Source organism: Babylonia areolata, chromosome 18, assembly GCF_041734735.1.
Source record: "Babylonia areolata isolate BAREFJ2019XMU chromosome 18, ASM4173473v1, whole genome shotgun sequence".
Lineage (NCBI taxonomy): Eukaryota > Metazoa > Mollusca > Gastropoda > Neogastropoda > Buccinidae > Babylonia > Babylonia areolata.
This window is the reverse complement of record NC_134893.1, coordinates 37582583-37600082: the sequence shown is the minus strand read 5'-3', so window position 1 is coordinate 37600082 and position 17500 is coordinate 37582583. Positions and strand designations below refer to the sequence as shown.

At 43.7% G+C, this 17500-nt stretch overlaps 1 protein-coding gene across 1 annotated transcript in view; it reads left to right on the top strand.

The window, feature by feature from the left end:
* LOC143292231 (uncharacterized) overlaps nucleotides 1-17500 on the top strand; it is an 86883-nt gene that overhangs the window by 34044 nt on the left and 35339 nt on the right. The window contains 3 exon segments of the mRNA XM_076602419.1: nucleotides 12707-12810; nucleotides 14874-15025; nucleotides 17046-17178. Coding sequence (XP_076458534.1) covers nucleotides 12707-12810; nucleotides 14874-15025; nucleotides 17046-17178 — 389 coding nt within the window.

The window sequence follows — 17500 nt, the reverse complement described above, 5'->3', positions numbered from 1 at the left end:
ATCAGTCAGTGGTGCATTTGTGTTGTCGTGATTTCCACGAAGTGACCTTGTTTTTTTTTTTTGTTTCGCTCCCCCCCCCCCACTTCCTCCCCCGATCTTTGACAGGGATATAGAAAAAATATGTGTGTGGGGGTTGGGGGTGTATGATGGGGATCGGGGGACGGGAGGGGGGGAGGGTTCTGGGTGTAGCCATGGTATGTGTGCGTGTGTGTGTTCGCATTTATGTTTTTGTGTGAATGCGCACTTGTGTGTATGTGTGTGTGTGTGTGTGTTTTGGTGTGTGTGTGTGCGTTTGTTTTTTGGTGTGTGTGTGTGTGTGTGTGTGTGTGTGAGGGAGAGAGAGAGCGATGATAGTGAGCCAAGGATGAGAGTCTGGTTTATCACTGCCCTTCAGGTTGGGCATCAGTGCATGGCGTAACCATCACATGTTAGGCCTGGAGTGTAACGCACATGTATCGAGATAAGCGCCTACATATATAATGCACACATGCACATCTACATGTGTGATACGGACAGCCAAACCACGTCGCCACGATATGCCCTCAAGCATACATGTGTTATGTTCTGCAGCATACACACATAAGAGCACACTAACGCATTGTGCCACATACGCACGTTGTTTAAAAAAAAAAAGAAAAAAAAAAGAAGGAGCGATAAACAACACACATACTTGCACACATTCACATGCACACACCCCTTCACACCTTTCATTTCCCCACCTCCCTTCCCACGCCGGACCCGCACTGCCCCCCTACTAAAGCTGTGGGTTGATTGAGAAAGGCGACCACGTGTACGTGGGGAAAGCGAATACATGTCACTGGTTTCTATCGTGCAGAAGCATTGGCCGTGAACATGCATGCATGAACAGTTTGCACCTCGACTGCAGAGATAACTGATAAGCCAAGAGTGTGTGACACGCAGTAAGGCGCGCGCGCGCGCGCATGTGTGTGGCAGTGTGTCAGTGTGTGTGAGTGAGTGAGAAGTGTTTACAGTTAAGAAAATTTGGGGAATATCTCTGCTCATAATTCGCGCATCGCGTGGATTGTCAGCGCGAAGCGGAGAGAGGCGGGGGAGGGAGTGCCGGTGTATGTGTGTGTGTGTGTGAGTGAGCTGTTTTCAGTTTGGAAAATGAGGGAAATATCTTTTCCCATTATTGGCACAACCAAAGTTCGAGCGAGTGATGACGCGACTTCGTAGTCGGTTGCCTAATTGTTCCACTGAGACAGATTGGATCGCGGAAAGCCGCGGAGGGAGTGAGTGAGGACGGGGAGAGGGTTAGGGGCGGGAGAAATGTAATGAAATGAAAATTCTTTATTGACGAGAGAGAGAGAGTGAGAGAGAGAGAGAGAGAGAGAGTGTGTGTGTGTGTGTGAGAGAGAGAGAGCTGGAATACTCCCAGATCCCAATTGAAGATTTCCCTTCGATACCCTTTCTCGGCAGCACAGGGAGAGAGGGGGGTGGGGTGGGGGCTGGGGCAGGCAGGCAGACAGACAGACTAACTGACTCAGAGACAGAGGGGGCAGACTGATTAATAAACCTACGGCACAGCAGCTGGACTCGGATAGCATGATAGGAAGCGAGGGAGGAGATAGAAGGGAGAAAATAGAAGGATGAACTCGCGGCACCGTGCACGCGCGCGCGTGCGTGCGTGCCTCTTCTTTCTGGCTGCCCGTGTCAAAGGGTGTTACTAGTGTGGCGTGTGTGTAAACGCAGCAGCCAGCATGGTCGCAGAAGAAGAGTGCCAGAGAGCCAGCAGTGCCGATGATTACTCCGTTTTCCCCCACCCCCACCCTACTCACTGAGTTTGTTCGTCTGGAACAGCGAACCGAGCGTCGTCGATCTTCCCTCCTTGTAAAGGAGTAGCAGATGTTCGGATCATGGATCTTGTTAGGGAGACTCCTGTGAAAGTGACAGATGCTCAGCTTTGAATGACATGGTATATTGGTTGGGAGCGGTGAATATAAAAACCCGGGAAGACTACTCCAGCTAGCGTCATTGAATGGCAACTTTAGTAGTGGTACCGCGCGGTTGTGATTGTTGGAACTAACCTGGTGTTGTGGAAACTACTACTACTACTGTGGTTCCCGGAGGTTGACTCGGCCGTACATTTGATGCCGCATTGACAGTGGTGTCATTATTACCTTTACCGACGCGGCCGCCGACCCCGAAAAGGCTTTGTTCCCGCTCCTTGGACAAAGACAAGTCTTGTTCCGCTGGTCGTGGCGAGTGCCGATCATAGAGTTGTTGTCTTGTTCGTTTTGAAAGCGGGTGCACGCGCGCGTGTGTTGTGTCTTCTTTTGTGTGGAAGCTCCCATCCCGGAGTGAACTCAGCCGTGGGCCCGTCTTCACAAGGGTGTGATTGTCTGTGAGACTTGCAGGCTCACCGCCTGTTCTTTGTGCTTGATTCTCGGCTCTGGAGTACGATGTACGTGCGTGTTCATAGTAAATGAATATCAGAGGACGTGGAAAAGATATAGGTAGGTACTCATCTCATGTTCATTTTTGTTGTCGTCGTCCGCACGAACTGTTGTCGCCTGCATCAACTGGAGTTCGTCTGCTTTTGAGTGAGCTCGGCCTAGGTAGATGTGTGTGTGTGTTAGAATTTAGACACTGGGTTATTTATTTGTGCAGAATTAATTCAAACTGTGGTTCATGCGGAACGTTTGTTTTGAGTTTGGCCGTTGCTTTGCAAGCGAGAGTCAATCAGAAATCATACAGAAGAATTCCAGTGTCGTTGGTCCGATGAACAACTTGATGTAACTCCACAGTTCGCAGAAGTTGTTTTGGTTTAGAACGAGACTCCATTGAGGTAAGTGTGTGTGTGTGTGTGCGCGCGCGCGCGCGTGTGTGTGTGTGTGTGTGTGTGTGTGTGAGAGAGAGAGAGAGAGAGAGAGAGAGAGAGAGAGAGAGAGAGAGAGAGAGATGTGGGGAGGAGCATAAACGGAAACTCCGTGACACAGACCGACCTATGCGCGCGCGCACACACACACACACACACACACACACACACACACACACACACACACACACACACACACACACACACACACATTCTCTCTCTCTCTCTCACCATCACCACCACCATCACCACCAGCAGCAACAGCAACAACATAAAAACAACAACAGTGCCAGTGGTTTAAAACCAGAACAGAAAAAGAGATAGTTAAGGAGAGGAAAACAGAAATATCAGATCTGAATCACTGAAGGAAGATAAAACAATATAACATGAATGACACAGTTTATCACTTTTAAAGACATTCTTGGGTAGTCTTAAAAATAAAGTGTGTGTGTGTGTGTGTGTGTGTGTGTGTGTGTGTGTGTGTGTGTGTGTGTGTGTGTGTGAAGCATGTTTCTGTGTCTTTTATTTTATAGACTCTTGTGGCTGAGTATTAGAAAAAACAAACATTAACATCCCTTTCTTTTCTGCTCATGACTATGATGGAGAGATTGTTGTGTGTCACGTGCATGTTTTTGTGTAAGTCTTTTATTTCGTTTGACTCTTGTGGCTTAGTCTTGAAAAAAAACCACCACCACCACAACAAGCAGTGACATCCCTTTTATTTTCTCCTCATGAACATGATGGAGAGATACAATTTGTGTGTCTCATTAGCCAGGGAAAGAAGGATGTTTATCATTTGGCTGGCAGGATCAAAGCCCTTCAGAGGCTGCTTGACTCATGGTGTGCACAGTCATTTGGGATGCCACAGGCAGGGTGGGCAGCATGTGCCAGAGGAACTCTGTGCTGTTTTTGTCACCAGTCTGGCATCCGCTGTTCTGAATTTTTCTGGAATGATGTCAGGTTCATTTCGTGTCAGGGAGATGTTTTCTTGTCTGTTAATTTCTGCCACTGATATTACAGAAAGATTTGTGGAGAGAAAGGTTTAAACTAATTAAAGGCAATTAATATTCACAATCCCCCCCCACCCCCCTCCCCCTCCCAATATGGAATGAGTAGTGTTCATAACAAGGCGTGGTCGTTCACTTCATCAGACACACAGATGAGTGGATGGGAAGAATTGTGGATATTGTGGGTTTAAACATGTGTGTTGGGGAAGGTTTTAGTATGTCTTTAGTTTCTGTTCCCATATTACACAGAGGACTCTGCGTTTACTCAGTGGAGGAAGAGGATTATGTTTTGGTTGACAACATACAGTTCAACTGGCACAGTTAATGGTACAAGTAGTCCACAGCTTGTGGAATGAATTGTGAAGCATTGTTACAGCGTGACACTCAGTGACAGAATTGTTCGATGCACTTTCTTCTCCCCTCCTCCACTGCCCTCCTTTCCACAGTTCTCTGGCTTGTGCAGTTTTCTGACTGATTAATGTTGCTTGCTGTTGATGACCTGTGTTGTTGTTGTTGTTATTATTATCATTATTATTATGAGCATTTACGCCTTATCTTGAAAATAAGCCCTAGACGTTTACAAATAGAACACATACATGTAGATATCAAAAAGGAAAAATTGAACACAAGATACCAAACATCATTGAAAACTATTTATCCAACCCCCCCCCCATCCCCCCAACACCCACCACCCACACAATACACACAAGCACACGCGCACACACACACAAGTCATAGTACACAATCAAAAACACCACCAACAAATCCTGAAACTATAAAAACTGATGAGTTGGGAAGTTTGGCTGAAAGAGCTCTGTGACTGGTGGGATATTTTCTTCTGACCAACCTGTTGGAAAGATGAATTTCAGTTTCTTTAATTTTGAAAGTGAAGCCTTGTGCTTTGCAGACGCAACAGATTGCAGAGGTGTGGAGAATGTGATGCGAACGAGGGTATAGGTGTAATTTTTTTTAGTATTCTGATTTAAAAAATCATGATGATAATGAATAGGAATATGATCTTTTAACTGAATTTATATCATATAACTGAAAAAACAATGAAAACCCCCAAACAAACCATAAAGTATATAAGCTGATTTGGCGAGACATGTTCAGGGAAATATGGTGGGGTCAGGTACATTTTCAGTCAGGTCGATAAAAAATCCTGAATTTTGTGTCTGGCAATGTCTTCTTCTTCAGTCAATTCCAACAGAAAACACCAATAGATACATAGATCCTTTTCACCCCACATCATCAGAGAAAGGAATTGCACGCCTCGTTCGTCATTGGAGAGAAGACGGGTTTATCTTTCTTCTGGCACTTTCAGAGCCGCTTCACGCATCATTGCACACACATGGGTGGAGTTGTTTCTGTGGGCCTTCTGCCACACAGGAGGCTGGCAGCAGGTGCTGTTTGTTTGGGTGTGTGTGTGTGTGTGTGCGTGTGTGCGGGGGGTGTGTGTGGGAGAGGGGGGTTGATTGGGTGGAGTAGCAGCTAGCTGGTGGTGCTTTCACAAACTGCTTTTGCAGGATCCATTGTTTTGTGAAGTTGTACTTACTGTGTGGTGGTGAGTTTGTCCACTGGGGGTGTTTCAAACACTGTTGTCTGACGAGGCAGAAAGAATAACAGAGGGAGCTTCTTCCTGGTTGACTGAAGTGGATGGGGTGCAAGAAGGGAGGGGGAGTGGGAGGGGTGTGTGTGTGTGTGTGTGTGTGTGTGTGTGTGAGAGAGAGAGAGAGAGAGAGAGAGAGAGAGAGAGAGAGAGAGAGAGAAAATTTTAATCAGAGAGGGTGGGAGGGAGCAGGGGGAGAGAGAGAGAGGGGGGGGGGGATAAAGAGAGAGAGAGAGAGAGAGAGAGAGCAAACAAACCAAAGAACGAGAGAAGGAGAGTGTTAAATCAGTGTGTGCAGGCTGCTGCAGATAAGAAGACTTGAGTTAGGGGGGGAGAAGAGAGGATCCTAGGGGGGGTGCCCTGTTGACTCAGTGTCAAGCTGTGAAACAGGACAGGGGGAAGAAGAGGCAGCAGCAGGAGGAGGAGAGGGAAGGACACTGAGCAGGAAGAGGATTTCAACAGAGAAGGAAGCCAAAAAGGAAAAGGAGAAGAAGTGGAAAAAAAATTGGAGAAGAGAAAGTAGAGAAAAAAAATCCGAAAGAAAATGAAGAAGAGAGTGGGGGAAGAGCTGGGTTGGAGCTACTCAATCGTGTATTGATTCAGTGCTTGGCCTGTGAAGTTTGAAAAAAAAAAAAAAAAAAAAAAGGAAAGAAAAGAAAAAGCATGGAGAAATGGGGATGGGAGAGAGGGGGGGACAGGGAAGGGAGGGGATGGGGGGGGGGGGGGGGGGGGGGGGGGGGTTGGAGGGAAGTGGGAGAAAGAAATCCTCTGGTTCATCAGTTGAACTTTGCAGTGACAGGGTTTTACTTTCAGTAAGGAGCAAAGTGGTAGGTTGGTTGAGACGCTTATCTGCCAGTACAGTGTCCATGGGTGTGTGTGGGCTCGAATCCTGCTCTCGCCCAAGTTTGACTGGAAAATCAATCTGAGCATCTGGTCGTTCAGATGAGATGATAAACTGAGGTCCCATGTGCAGCACACACTTGAGTCACTGAGAAAGAAACCATGGCAACAAAAAGTGTTGTCCTCTGGCAAAATTCTGTAAAAAAAAAAATCCACTCTGATATGTACACAAATACATACATATACACACATACATACATACACACACACACACACACACACACACACACATATATATATATATATATATGCATGCACTCAAGGCCTGACAAGGGCATGGGGTTATGCTCCTGTCAGGCATCTGTGGGATGTGGTGTAGCATATTTTTCCAAGCGCAGTTAGACCTTCTTGAGTAACTGAAACTGAAACTGTTACACTGTCAGGGAAAACATTTGGTTTCGGTGGTTGCCATGTTGCAATTAGAGATATAATAAATGCAAGAAGAAAAATGAAGAAAAAAGAAGAACATGAAAAAAAAGAAAAAAAAAAGTTGGGCACAACTGCGTACCTAAGAATTCCATTACATTTAAAATTATACCTAGAATATGACTGGCTTAGACAACAGACAAAGAAAAACAACAAGAAAACACATCTGTCATAAGAAGTAGCATAAAATAAACAGCTTAAAAAAAATGTACAGGCAGCTCATGTTTTAGTCTGCTGTGAGTAGTGTAACATTAAGATTTTACTTTCATGCTAGAGAAATGGGAAAGCAACAGTAGGAAGGTAAGGCCCCTGGGCAGAGGAGGGAAGGGCTTGGAGTGAGACAAGGAGGCCAACAGGAAGGTTCAGATGAGCAGAGGTAAGCTCCAGTCCTGCATCATTGGAGGCAGTTTGTGTGGCAAAAAAGGGAAAAAAAATCTTTGAGGGATTACGGGAGTGGGGGGTGGGGGTGGGGGGGCTGGGAGGGGGGGGGTGATGAAGAGGATAAGGAGGGGAGGAGTGAAACTTGGGAACAAGTGTTTAGTATAATACTGGTATTGCCATATTGACTCCACCAGATTTCCTTTCCAACCCCTCCGAGCTCCACCCACTGCTTCCTTAATAATAATAATAATAATGGTATTTATATAGCGCTGAATCTTTTGCAAAGACAAATCAAAGCGCTTTTGCACCAGTCATCCACACGCATGCATAACTCAAAAACTGTAGAAACTAAAGACAAGGAAGGGCAGGCAAGGGAGGCTATTTTGGGAAGAGGTGGGTTTTAAGGCCAGACTTGAAAGAGCTGAGTGTGGAGACTTGGCGAAGCGAAAGAGGAAGTTCATTCCAATCGCAGTCCTTCCTAGTGAATGATGCCTCCCTCGTCCTGGTCCCACTGTTGTGCATGTTCTTCCTGATTTTCCATACAGTGTTTGTGGCAATATTCCATGTGATCAGTTTTGTAGTGCTATTGCCTATTCACTCAATCACTGCTTGACATTTCTACTCTTACCCCTCCAACCTTGTGCCTCTTGTTACCCAGTTAATACTGATCCTCCCTTTGCCAGGCCTGCTCTCCCTGGTTTTCCACACTGTCTTGGTGATATTCCATGCGTGTCTGATGGTGATGGGGTGGGACAGGTGTGCGTGTGGCACCCTCCCCCTCCATCCCTGTGTGGCAGGCCGTGAGGGAAACTGCAGGTGCATCTCAAGTAGCCTGGCAGAGGTGGAATCTGAGCAATAACTCACCCTTAGTGGGGGCTAAGGCATTGAAGGGGTGGAGGATTAGGTGAAGGTTAGACTTCTGAGTATGTGTGTGTGTGTGTGTGTGTGTGTGTGATTTAGTTTTTGTTTGGCAGAGGTTTTGTTGAAGCTAAATACCTTGATTGTTTTCTATTTTTGTTCCATTGTGTGTGTGCGTGCGTGCGTGTGTACATGTGTGTGTGTGTGTGTGTGTGTGATATCTAGTAGTTGATTGACAGAGGTTTTGGTTAGGTTTATACATTTGTTGATTTCTTTTTTGTTCCTTTTCCCGTGCGTAAGGTTCAAGCTGTTTTTCCTGTTCTGGATATCTTGCCTTTGAAATAAACTGTTTTGGTTTTTACATCCATACTGCCTTGATTGATGCTCTCTCTCCCCCACTGTCTGTCTGTCTCTACTGTCTGTCTGTCTCTCTTTCAGTCTCTGTCACTGTCTGTCTGTCTGTCTCTACTGTCTGTCTGTCTGTCTTTCAGTCTCTGTCTCTGTCTGTCTGTCTGTCTCTACTGTCTGTCTCTACTGCCTGTCTGTCTCTCTTCCAGTCTCTGTCACTGTCTGTCTGTCTGTCTCTACTGTCTGTCTTTCAGTCTCTGTCTCTGTCTGTCTGTCTCTACTGTCTGTCTGTCTGTCTCTACTGTCTGTATCTCTTTCAGTCTCTGTCTCTGTCTGTCTGTCACAATCTCTTTCTTTTTTCTGCTGGTTGAACAGACTGAGATAGAGGGTTGATCGAGATGACTGGTGAGAAATGGTGTAGCAGACTCTGTTGCCAGGAAAAGAAATTATTTTTCTTCTGTTTGCCCTCTTTTGCTCTCTGGTAGCTGTAAATCTATAGATTCTCTATGTCTGTCTGCCTCTCTGTCTGTGCCTCCCTGTCTGTCTGTCTGTCTGTTTCTCTGTTTCTCTTTCTATCTCTGTCTCTCTCCTTTTCTCTCTAGTTTAGTTGATGTTTTCTTCCTTCTGTTTGTTGTGCTGTTTGTGAGTGCTAGACAAAAGATTTCATATGTTTAGTCTTAAGACGGCGCTTGCATATTGAGTGGTTTGCGCGTGCGCGCGCGTGTGTGTGTGTGTAATTGAGAAGATTAGGATGGGAGAGTGAGTGAAAAATAAGGGGTGAATGGAGGAGGGAGAAAGAGAAAGAAGTAGAGGAGGAGGTGGGTGAGAGAGAGAGAGAGAGAGAGAGAGAGAGAGAGAGAGACACACACACACACACACACACACACACACACACACACACACACACACACACACACACACACACACAGAGAGAGAGAGAGAGAGAGAGAGAGAGAGAGAGAGAGAAGCTAGAGCTGTTTATAGCAAGTGAGGTGAAAAGGTTCACTGAACTTTTATACCTGGCAGGAAGAAAGAAAAGGAATGAAAATGAAATAAAGAACAGCAGTGATAGCTGAAGAACAGTTCTGCTGAGTACCCTTGCATTCAAAACCCACTGGTGCAGACATACCACGTTAGTGAACACACACACACACACACAAAGGATATCACATTAAACATTCCCATCCCCCTAATAGTCCTAAACTTCTTTCTTAAAAAAAGAAGGAAAAAAAAAATCTGCCCTCGTGTGTGGTCTTACCTTTACTTGCCTTCGCACATTTCTACAAGCTACACATTTGCCAGTAGATCTCTTGTGGGATTGACATTGTTGATGCATTGCGGTGGTCTACACTTATGAGGGTAGGTTGATGTCCATGAGGTGTTATGGGAGAAGGGGGCTTGAGTTCTTATCCTCCTCCTTTCCCTGCCCTGAAAGAAAGGGTGAAAGAAAAGAGAGAAGGAAACAGAAAATGTGTGTGTGTGTGTGTATATATATATATATATGCCTTTTTCTGTCACTGCCCTTCCATTCTTTCTTCCATCTCTTGCTCCTGACCCCTCCTGACACACACACACACATGCACGCACCTACATACGCAAGCACAAGCACACACACACACACATGCACCTGCGCGCACACACACACACACACACACACACACAGTGTGCACGTCTCTGCGTGCCCGTGCACGCACGCGTGCGCACACACGCACACACACACACACACACACACACAAACGCGCACACACACACACACACACACACACACAAACGCGCGCGCACACACACACACACACACAAATACACATCCACCACACTTTCGCATGTGCACACACACACACACCCACACACTCCTCACTGACCCTTTCCACCCCCCACTCCCCCCACACATACTCACACACTCACAGACACACACACTCACAGACACACATACACTCACACATACACACACACACCAGAGCTTCAGATTGGCAGGGGAAAACCAGGGGCCATATGAGCCCTGACATTTGGACAGGGCCAAAAAGCCAAGGTCAGGGGCCAGTGTAACTAGGAACACTGAGTGACAAGAAAACTGTGGGGGCCTGCTAGGCCCTGCAGAGAAACAATAGGCCATGGATCATTGGAACAAATTAGGGTTTGGACACACACACACACACACACACACACACACACACACACACACACACACACACACACACACACATAAGCACTCATGCGCTAACACACACACATACACATGCACTCACATGCACACACACACAAACATACTCACACACTTTTCTCGCTCTCCTTTTGTTATCACTTTAATTGAGTGTATGTTGAACTGAACAGTGGACACACACACACACACACACACACACACACACACACACACACACACACACACATGCACACACATCTTGTGTGATGTGCTTGATCGCAGCTTTCACTGACTTCTTATGACTGATGAATACTCTCTTGAAAAACTTATTATCAAAAGAAGAAAAAGAAAAGGGACTGGAGTTCTAAAAAGTTCAGTGGGTCAGTGACACCCACCTCAACAAGCAGTCCCCAGTGAACTGCTGTAGTCTACATTAGAACCACACTCTTCAGTAACCAATGATTGATTTCATGTCACCCGATATTGAGCTGGATGTCTGAAAAGGGTGTTGTTATCTGTTCTTTGTAGTCTGTGGACATGCTCACTCAGTCAGTCACAGACATGCTCATACACACACAAGCACATGTATGCATGCATACATGCACACAGAACCATATATGGACACACAGTGGCACAAACACGCATGTGCAACTGCACATCCATGCACACTCCCACACGCTCAGCCATGCACAAACATTCACATTCACATGCATGAAAATGTGCATACACATGCATGCATGTGCACACACGCTTGTGCGCACACTGAGATACATGCAGCCCCACATACACAGATACACACATGTACATATGTGCACACACACATACAGTGTGAGCACATTCACACAAATGAACTTTTCAGCCTTGTTCAGACACACATAAGTTGGACTCTGATAACAGTAATTATTACAAATTTGCAGCAGGGGTGTTGCAGTAATGATCAGGGTGTGGCAGTATAGTACGCTGTCTTATTTGATAATACATGTTCTCATGGTCCATCGCAGACTCCCAGAGGCCAGATAGAATAAGATTAAATACAGATAAGGTACAACTTTATTGTATTCCGGCTTGAGAACACATAACATCAAACATATCAGTATCAGTATCAGTAGTTCAAGGAGGTCAAATCCATATATGCTACACCTCATCTGCCAAGCAGATGCCTGACCAGCAGCATAACCCAACGAGCTTAGTCAGGCCTTGAGAAAAAAAAAAAAAATCTAAAATAGAAAGTACAAATGCTTTTAGAACATGACCATTCATTGAATTCCATCACAGTGCTTAATAATGATCAGACATTAGAGCCATGGGTGAGCTCATAGAGATGGGCCCCGGTGACTTGTGCATGAATTTTTGAAGAACTGAAACTGCAGTGATGCTGACAGTGTTATAAAATACATTGTGTGTGTCATGTGGGCAGATCCCTGTGATGGTGACAGTGTGTTAAAAAGTGTTGTGTGTGTGTGTCATGTGGGCAGATCTCTGTGATAGTGACAGTGTGTTAAAAAGTGCTGTGTGTGGATGAATTTTGTTTAATGTCCCGTCACACATATCGGTGATTGAAGACATTTTGTTAAAGTATTTATGAATACATCTGAGTATTATCGGTTAGAAGGGGTGGGAGATGTGGATGAATAGAGGGTTGGGAGAAACTGGGCAAATTAGGGTAAAAATGTGGGTGAAATTTGGAAGAAAAAAACCCAATAACAACAAAACAACTCTAAATACAGTTACAGGAAATTACTTAAAGGACTTCGTAAAAGAGAAGTCGTTAAACTGACAAGCGAAACAACTGATAATGAATGCAAAAGGTCAAAAACATCAATGTTCTCAGTCACTTGTGAACACACACTTTCGTGTACAAAAGGCTTCATCAAACTACAGTGAAAAATTATATGCTCAATTGTCAGGTTACTAAAGCATATGCACTTGACATTAGAACAATACTTGGTCCGTAATGAATTTGATAATAGTCTGAGTGTTGTGTGTGTGTGTGTGTGTGTGTGTGTGTGTGTGTGTGTGTGTGATATGGGGGCAGATTCCCAGTGATGGTGACAGTGTGTTATAAAGTGTGTTGTATTCATGTGATGGGGGCAGATCCCAGTTACAGTGTTATAAAGTGTGTTGTGTGTCATGTGGCAGATACCAGTGATGATGACAGTGTGTTATAAAGTGAGTTGTGTGTTGTATCATGTGGGCAGATTCCAAGAAGAGCAGTCCACTCCCTGGCAGCAACAGACTGTGAAGGAAGAGGAGGGGAGGGGACAGGTGCCCCCAGGGTCTTCAGAGGAACTTCTGTCTGATGGTGTGTGTGTGTGTGTGTGTGTGTGTGTGTGTGTGGTTTGTGGTGAATGTGTTTGTCAAGTGTATTTGTGGTGTGCCTGAGTGTGTGTGTATGCCTGTGTGTGTGCGCCTGTGTGGTTGTACATGTGTGTGTGTGTGTGTGTGTGTGTGTGTGAGATTGAGCATGTGTGTGTTAAATCGTGTGCATCCATGCGTGTGTGTCATCACTTGCTTGTGCATTTGTGCAAGCAAATGCTTGAGTGAGCATGTGTATGTGTGCACATTCTGACAGCAATAAATGCCTGTCTGTGTGGATATATATCAACATGTGCATTCCGGTTCATGTGCTGGTGCATCTTGTGTGCACACACGCAGGCTGTCGTCCTCAGAAATCAACATTTCAAGAGCAGATGTACAAGGATACTCATTTTCTGTTACAAGCTGTAGCTTTTTAATAGCTTTTTCTCACCGTGAGGAGAGACAGACATGGAGAGAAAAAAGCAGGGAAAGAGTTTTGGAGCAGAGCTGAGTTGTATGATTGAGCTTAGCAGTGCTAAGTTTGCATAGCATTAAGAATTTCCTATGCTAATCGATGATATGGACACTTACATAGCACCTATCATCAGTCAGAGACCAAACTCTAAGTGCTTTACAGAGTCATTTACACAACAGGCTGCCTACTTGGGTAGAGCCATCCTGACAGCTGCCTTGGGGCGCTCATCATTCGTTTCTTGTGTCTTTTAGTCAGGTTTCAGTCATGCACTCACACACACTCACATAAACGTATACCATTTTACATGAATTTTATGTGTATATTTACCCGACCATGTAGGCAGCCATAATCCATTTTCGGGGCTGTGCATGCTAGGTATATTCGAATATGTTTCCATAACCCACTGAACGCTGACCTGACATGGATTATGGTATCTTTATCATGCTTGTTTGATCTTCCACATGCATATTCAAACATAGGGGGTTCAGGTGCTGTCAGGTCTTCACTTATTATGTTGGCTTGGTTGTTTGGAAAAGTGTCCACCCTTAACCCACCAGGTGGGACGGGGATTGAACTCAGGAAACTCAGGTGAGAATCCAGCGCTCTAACTATTCAGCCACCACACCCTGTCAAGTCCATGGACACTTTAAAGTGCTCTTTACACTTAGGAAAACTTAGCGCTGCTAAGATTGCTCGTGTAACCCACCCCAGGGCTGCAAAACAAGATAGGTTGTGTAAGTGCAATCTGAAGCTGTGTAAAGTCTGTTATCTCAGCTGTTCCCCCTGTGATTGTTGTACACTACCATGCTGCTATGTATCCCCTCCCTTGTGCTGAATTATAGTCTTTGTCCTGGAGGGCCGATGAATGGAAGTGGGGTTTTGCTCCTTATTTGTTCATTTAAGTGAGTAAACAAGAGTTTGGCCTGTAATAACCCTGGTATTTGGTAGATTGGCTGGTGTGTGTGTGTGTGTGTGTGTGTGTGTGTGTGTGTGAGAGAGAGAGAGAGAGAGAGAGAGAGAGAGAATGTATTTGATATACGTGAAGCAGAAATACAGTGAATTGTGTGTCTGTTTCTGAGTTAGAATGAAAGAACCCTTTGAGGATCTGTGAAACTAGATACCAGAAGGAAGTAGAAGAAACTGAAAGAAAATTATGTAGATTAATATTGAACTGACCTGACCAAAGAACCGACTCAAAGTGACAGAAGATCTCTGACAGATCTGCAATACCTGCCAGACTTCCAGAAGCAGAAGAACCTGAAAGAAAATTGTGCTGATTTACATTGAATTGAACTGACAGCACACACACGTCATTTCCATACACATTTAGGTGTGACTGTTGTTCTGATGTCATGTGAGATTTCAGGAGCCTCATGGTTCAGTATGATTTAATGTACATAGTATATATCCTTACTCATACATTTGTAATGATGGACTTTTGAAAAAAGTGCGTTTGGTGTGTGCACTTGATCCTGTTCCAATATCTGATTCTCTAAAATCCAGCACCTAGCTATTCAAGAACGAAGATCTTTATCACTCAGTTCTGGAAGAATTCAGATCAATGTCTTGCACCTGGATGTTTTGTTTTGCAGAAGAACCACAGTCCGAGGAACAGGAAGAAGAAGCATTCATTCCTTACATTGAGATCCCGCCGCTGTCCAGTACAGACGAAGACAACAGTAGCGATGAGGACGTCCCTGTGAAAAAGGCTAGTCGTATCAGGTTCAGCAGAAAGCCCATCAGAGTGAGTATGCAAGTGTATGTGCGTGTGTGTGAGTGTGGAGTTTGTATTTATGGAACTAGTTATCTGAACATTGCTCTGTGTGTGTGCGTGTGTGTGTGTGTGTGTGTGTGTGTTTGAGAGAGAGAGAGAGAGAGAGAGAGAGAGAGAGAGAGAGAGAGAGAGAGCATGTGTGCGCTTGAGTATGTGTGTGTACATTGTGTGTGCTTGCACATGTGCGCATATGTTTGTGTGTGTTTTATTTATTAAATTTATATCTTTTCATAAAGACCTATCATCAGATGAAGAAAACAAATCAGATGGGGGTTATGTGGGTAGGAATTTGGGTGTGAGAGCAGAGGGGGATATTATGATTTACTTGTAACTGTAGAATAGAATAGAATAGAATAGATTTTATTGTCATGAAACCTTAAGGTTTATAAGACAAGTGCAGTGGTAAATGAACGAATGAATGAAAAACACACAATTAATCAGTGAGTTAATGCAATAAATTGCAGCAGAATTCATAAACAAATTTTCCTAATCTTGTTTGTTTATATTCATCATCTGTTAGCATCACCTGACTAGGAATATTTCCTGTGTTATTTGAATTTTGAATATCTTTTAAAAATTGTTACCTTAAGGTTTTATATTTAATACAATGATCAAGAAGATGGATTTTGTCTTCCAGTATGTTACACTTGTTGCACAATTGGTTTTCTTGTGGAATATTTAAATATCTACCTTTCTCAGTCTTTAGGTCATGCGCACTTATTCTGAGTTTCGTTAAAGCTTGTCTGTGTTTTGTATCTGATATATTTAAAAGATAAGTTTCAGTTTTGTACTCTGCTACAATCGTATTGTAATATTTTAGCATTAATGTTTTTTCTCTTTTTATCTTTCCAGTATTTGATATATTCATTTTCAAATTTTTTATAGACATATTTCAGTCGATCTACACTGAATGTGAATTGGCTTTTCCAAATGTGATCAAGGCCTATAATTTCGAGTATCTTTCTAACAAATATCAACCATGGGGAAGTTGTATTTTCTTGTTGGTACATGGACTTATATAATTTGTTGATGAGGGAAGTTTCTGGTAACTGAATTATGTGAATCCAATATGTAATAATTTGGCATATTATCTTTAAACTTGGGAATCTGCCCAATTCACCTAACACAGGAAGCACCGTAGCTTTTTTGTGTACTCCAAGTATTTGCTTACAGAACTTATGTGTAATTTTTCATGTGGAAATGTATTCGATAAGCAGTCGTCAAAAAGATGTGCTAAATCGAAAGAATCATCCAGTTTGATTTGGTAAGGTAACCATACATCCGCCCCATAAATCGATATTGGCGTTATCAAAGTATCATACAGCTTAGATATGATACCTGGATTGATGTTGATATTTTTGAATGTTCTTCGTAAAGTATGCCATGCTTTGTTTGCTTGTTTAGTTAGGTGTTCCTGTGCTCTTTACTTCCACTTTTGTGGAATATAACTCCTAAATATTTATATTCTTCTGTAAGTGCATGCATGTGCGTGTGTGCCTGTGATTGTCATTGTCTTGATATTGATTCCTGTGCTTGTATGTGAATGTACCTTGCATTCATTCATTCATTCAGTGATCACTGATTGTGTTCATTCTTTACAACGCCTGTCAACATGTGTCCCTTCTTTTGTTATGGCACGATTAGCTGCAGTGTAAAACAATAGACAAATAATTAAAAAAAAAGCCATAGATTTAAGTCTAAGAAGTGTTATGTGACCTGACCACCAATCTGTGCTTTTTGTACCCCACCCTCCTGCTTTTTTGTATTTCTTTTATTATTCAATTCAGCAACATCAAGAACAAAAAATCTTGTATCATTGATACCTGAAAACATTAGTAGTACTTACCAATTTGAACATTGCCATATTCGATGTGTGTGAAAATATTTTGAGAAAGGTCTTTGTGATGTATCCTGTATTCATGGCAAAGGAAAAAGAATAAAAACCTGTGTTGCTCCACTGATTGGCGTTCTTCCCTCACCTTGTGTACAGGTGTTCCCCACCTACAGTACCATAGACTATGACCGACGCAACGAAGATGTTGACCCTGTCTCTGCCTCCGCTGAATATGAACTGGAAAAACGCGTGGAAAAGATGGACGTCTTTGAGGTTGATCTGCAAAAAGGTGGGAACTGATGCGAGTGTTTGGGTAGAAAAACATGAATCAGTGAATTGATTGAAAGGGTCAGGGAAAAAAATGAACTAAAGGGAAGTGGACAGAGAGGGAGGAAAAGGAGGGGAACGGAAGAAAAGGAGGAGGAAAGAGAGGGAGATTACTTCTTGAATCAGAGTTGCATCATTATAACACAAAGTGTGACAACAATGAACTTGGTTAATGGGTGCAACAACTCTGGAATGAAGTTTTCTAGGTCAGATCAGACAGTGTGTTTGTGTCTCTTGGGTTTTTTTTGTTTTTGTTATTTAGACTTGATGATGACAAAATATAG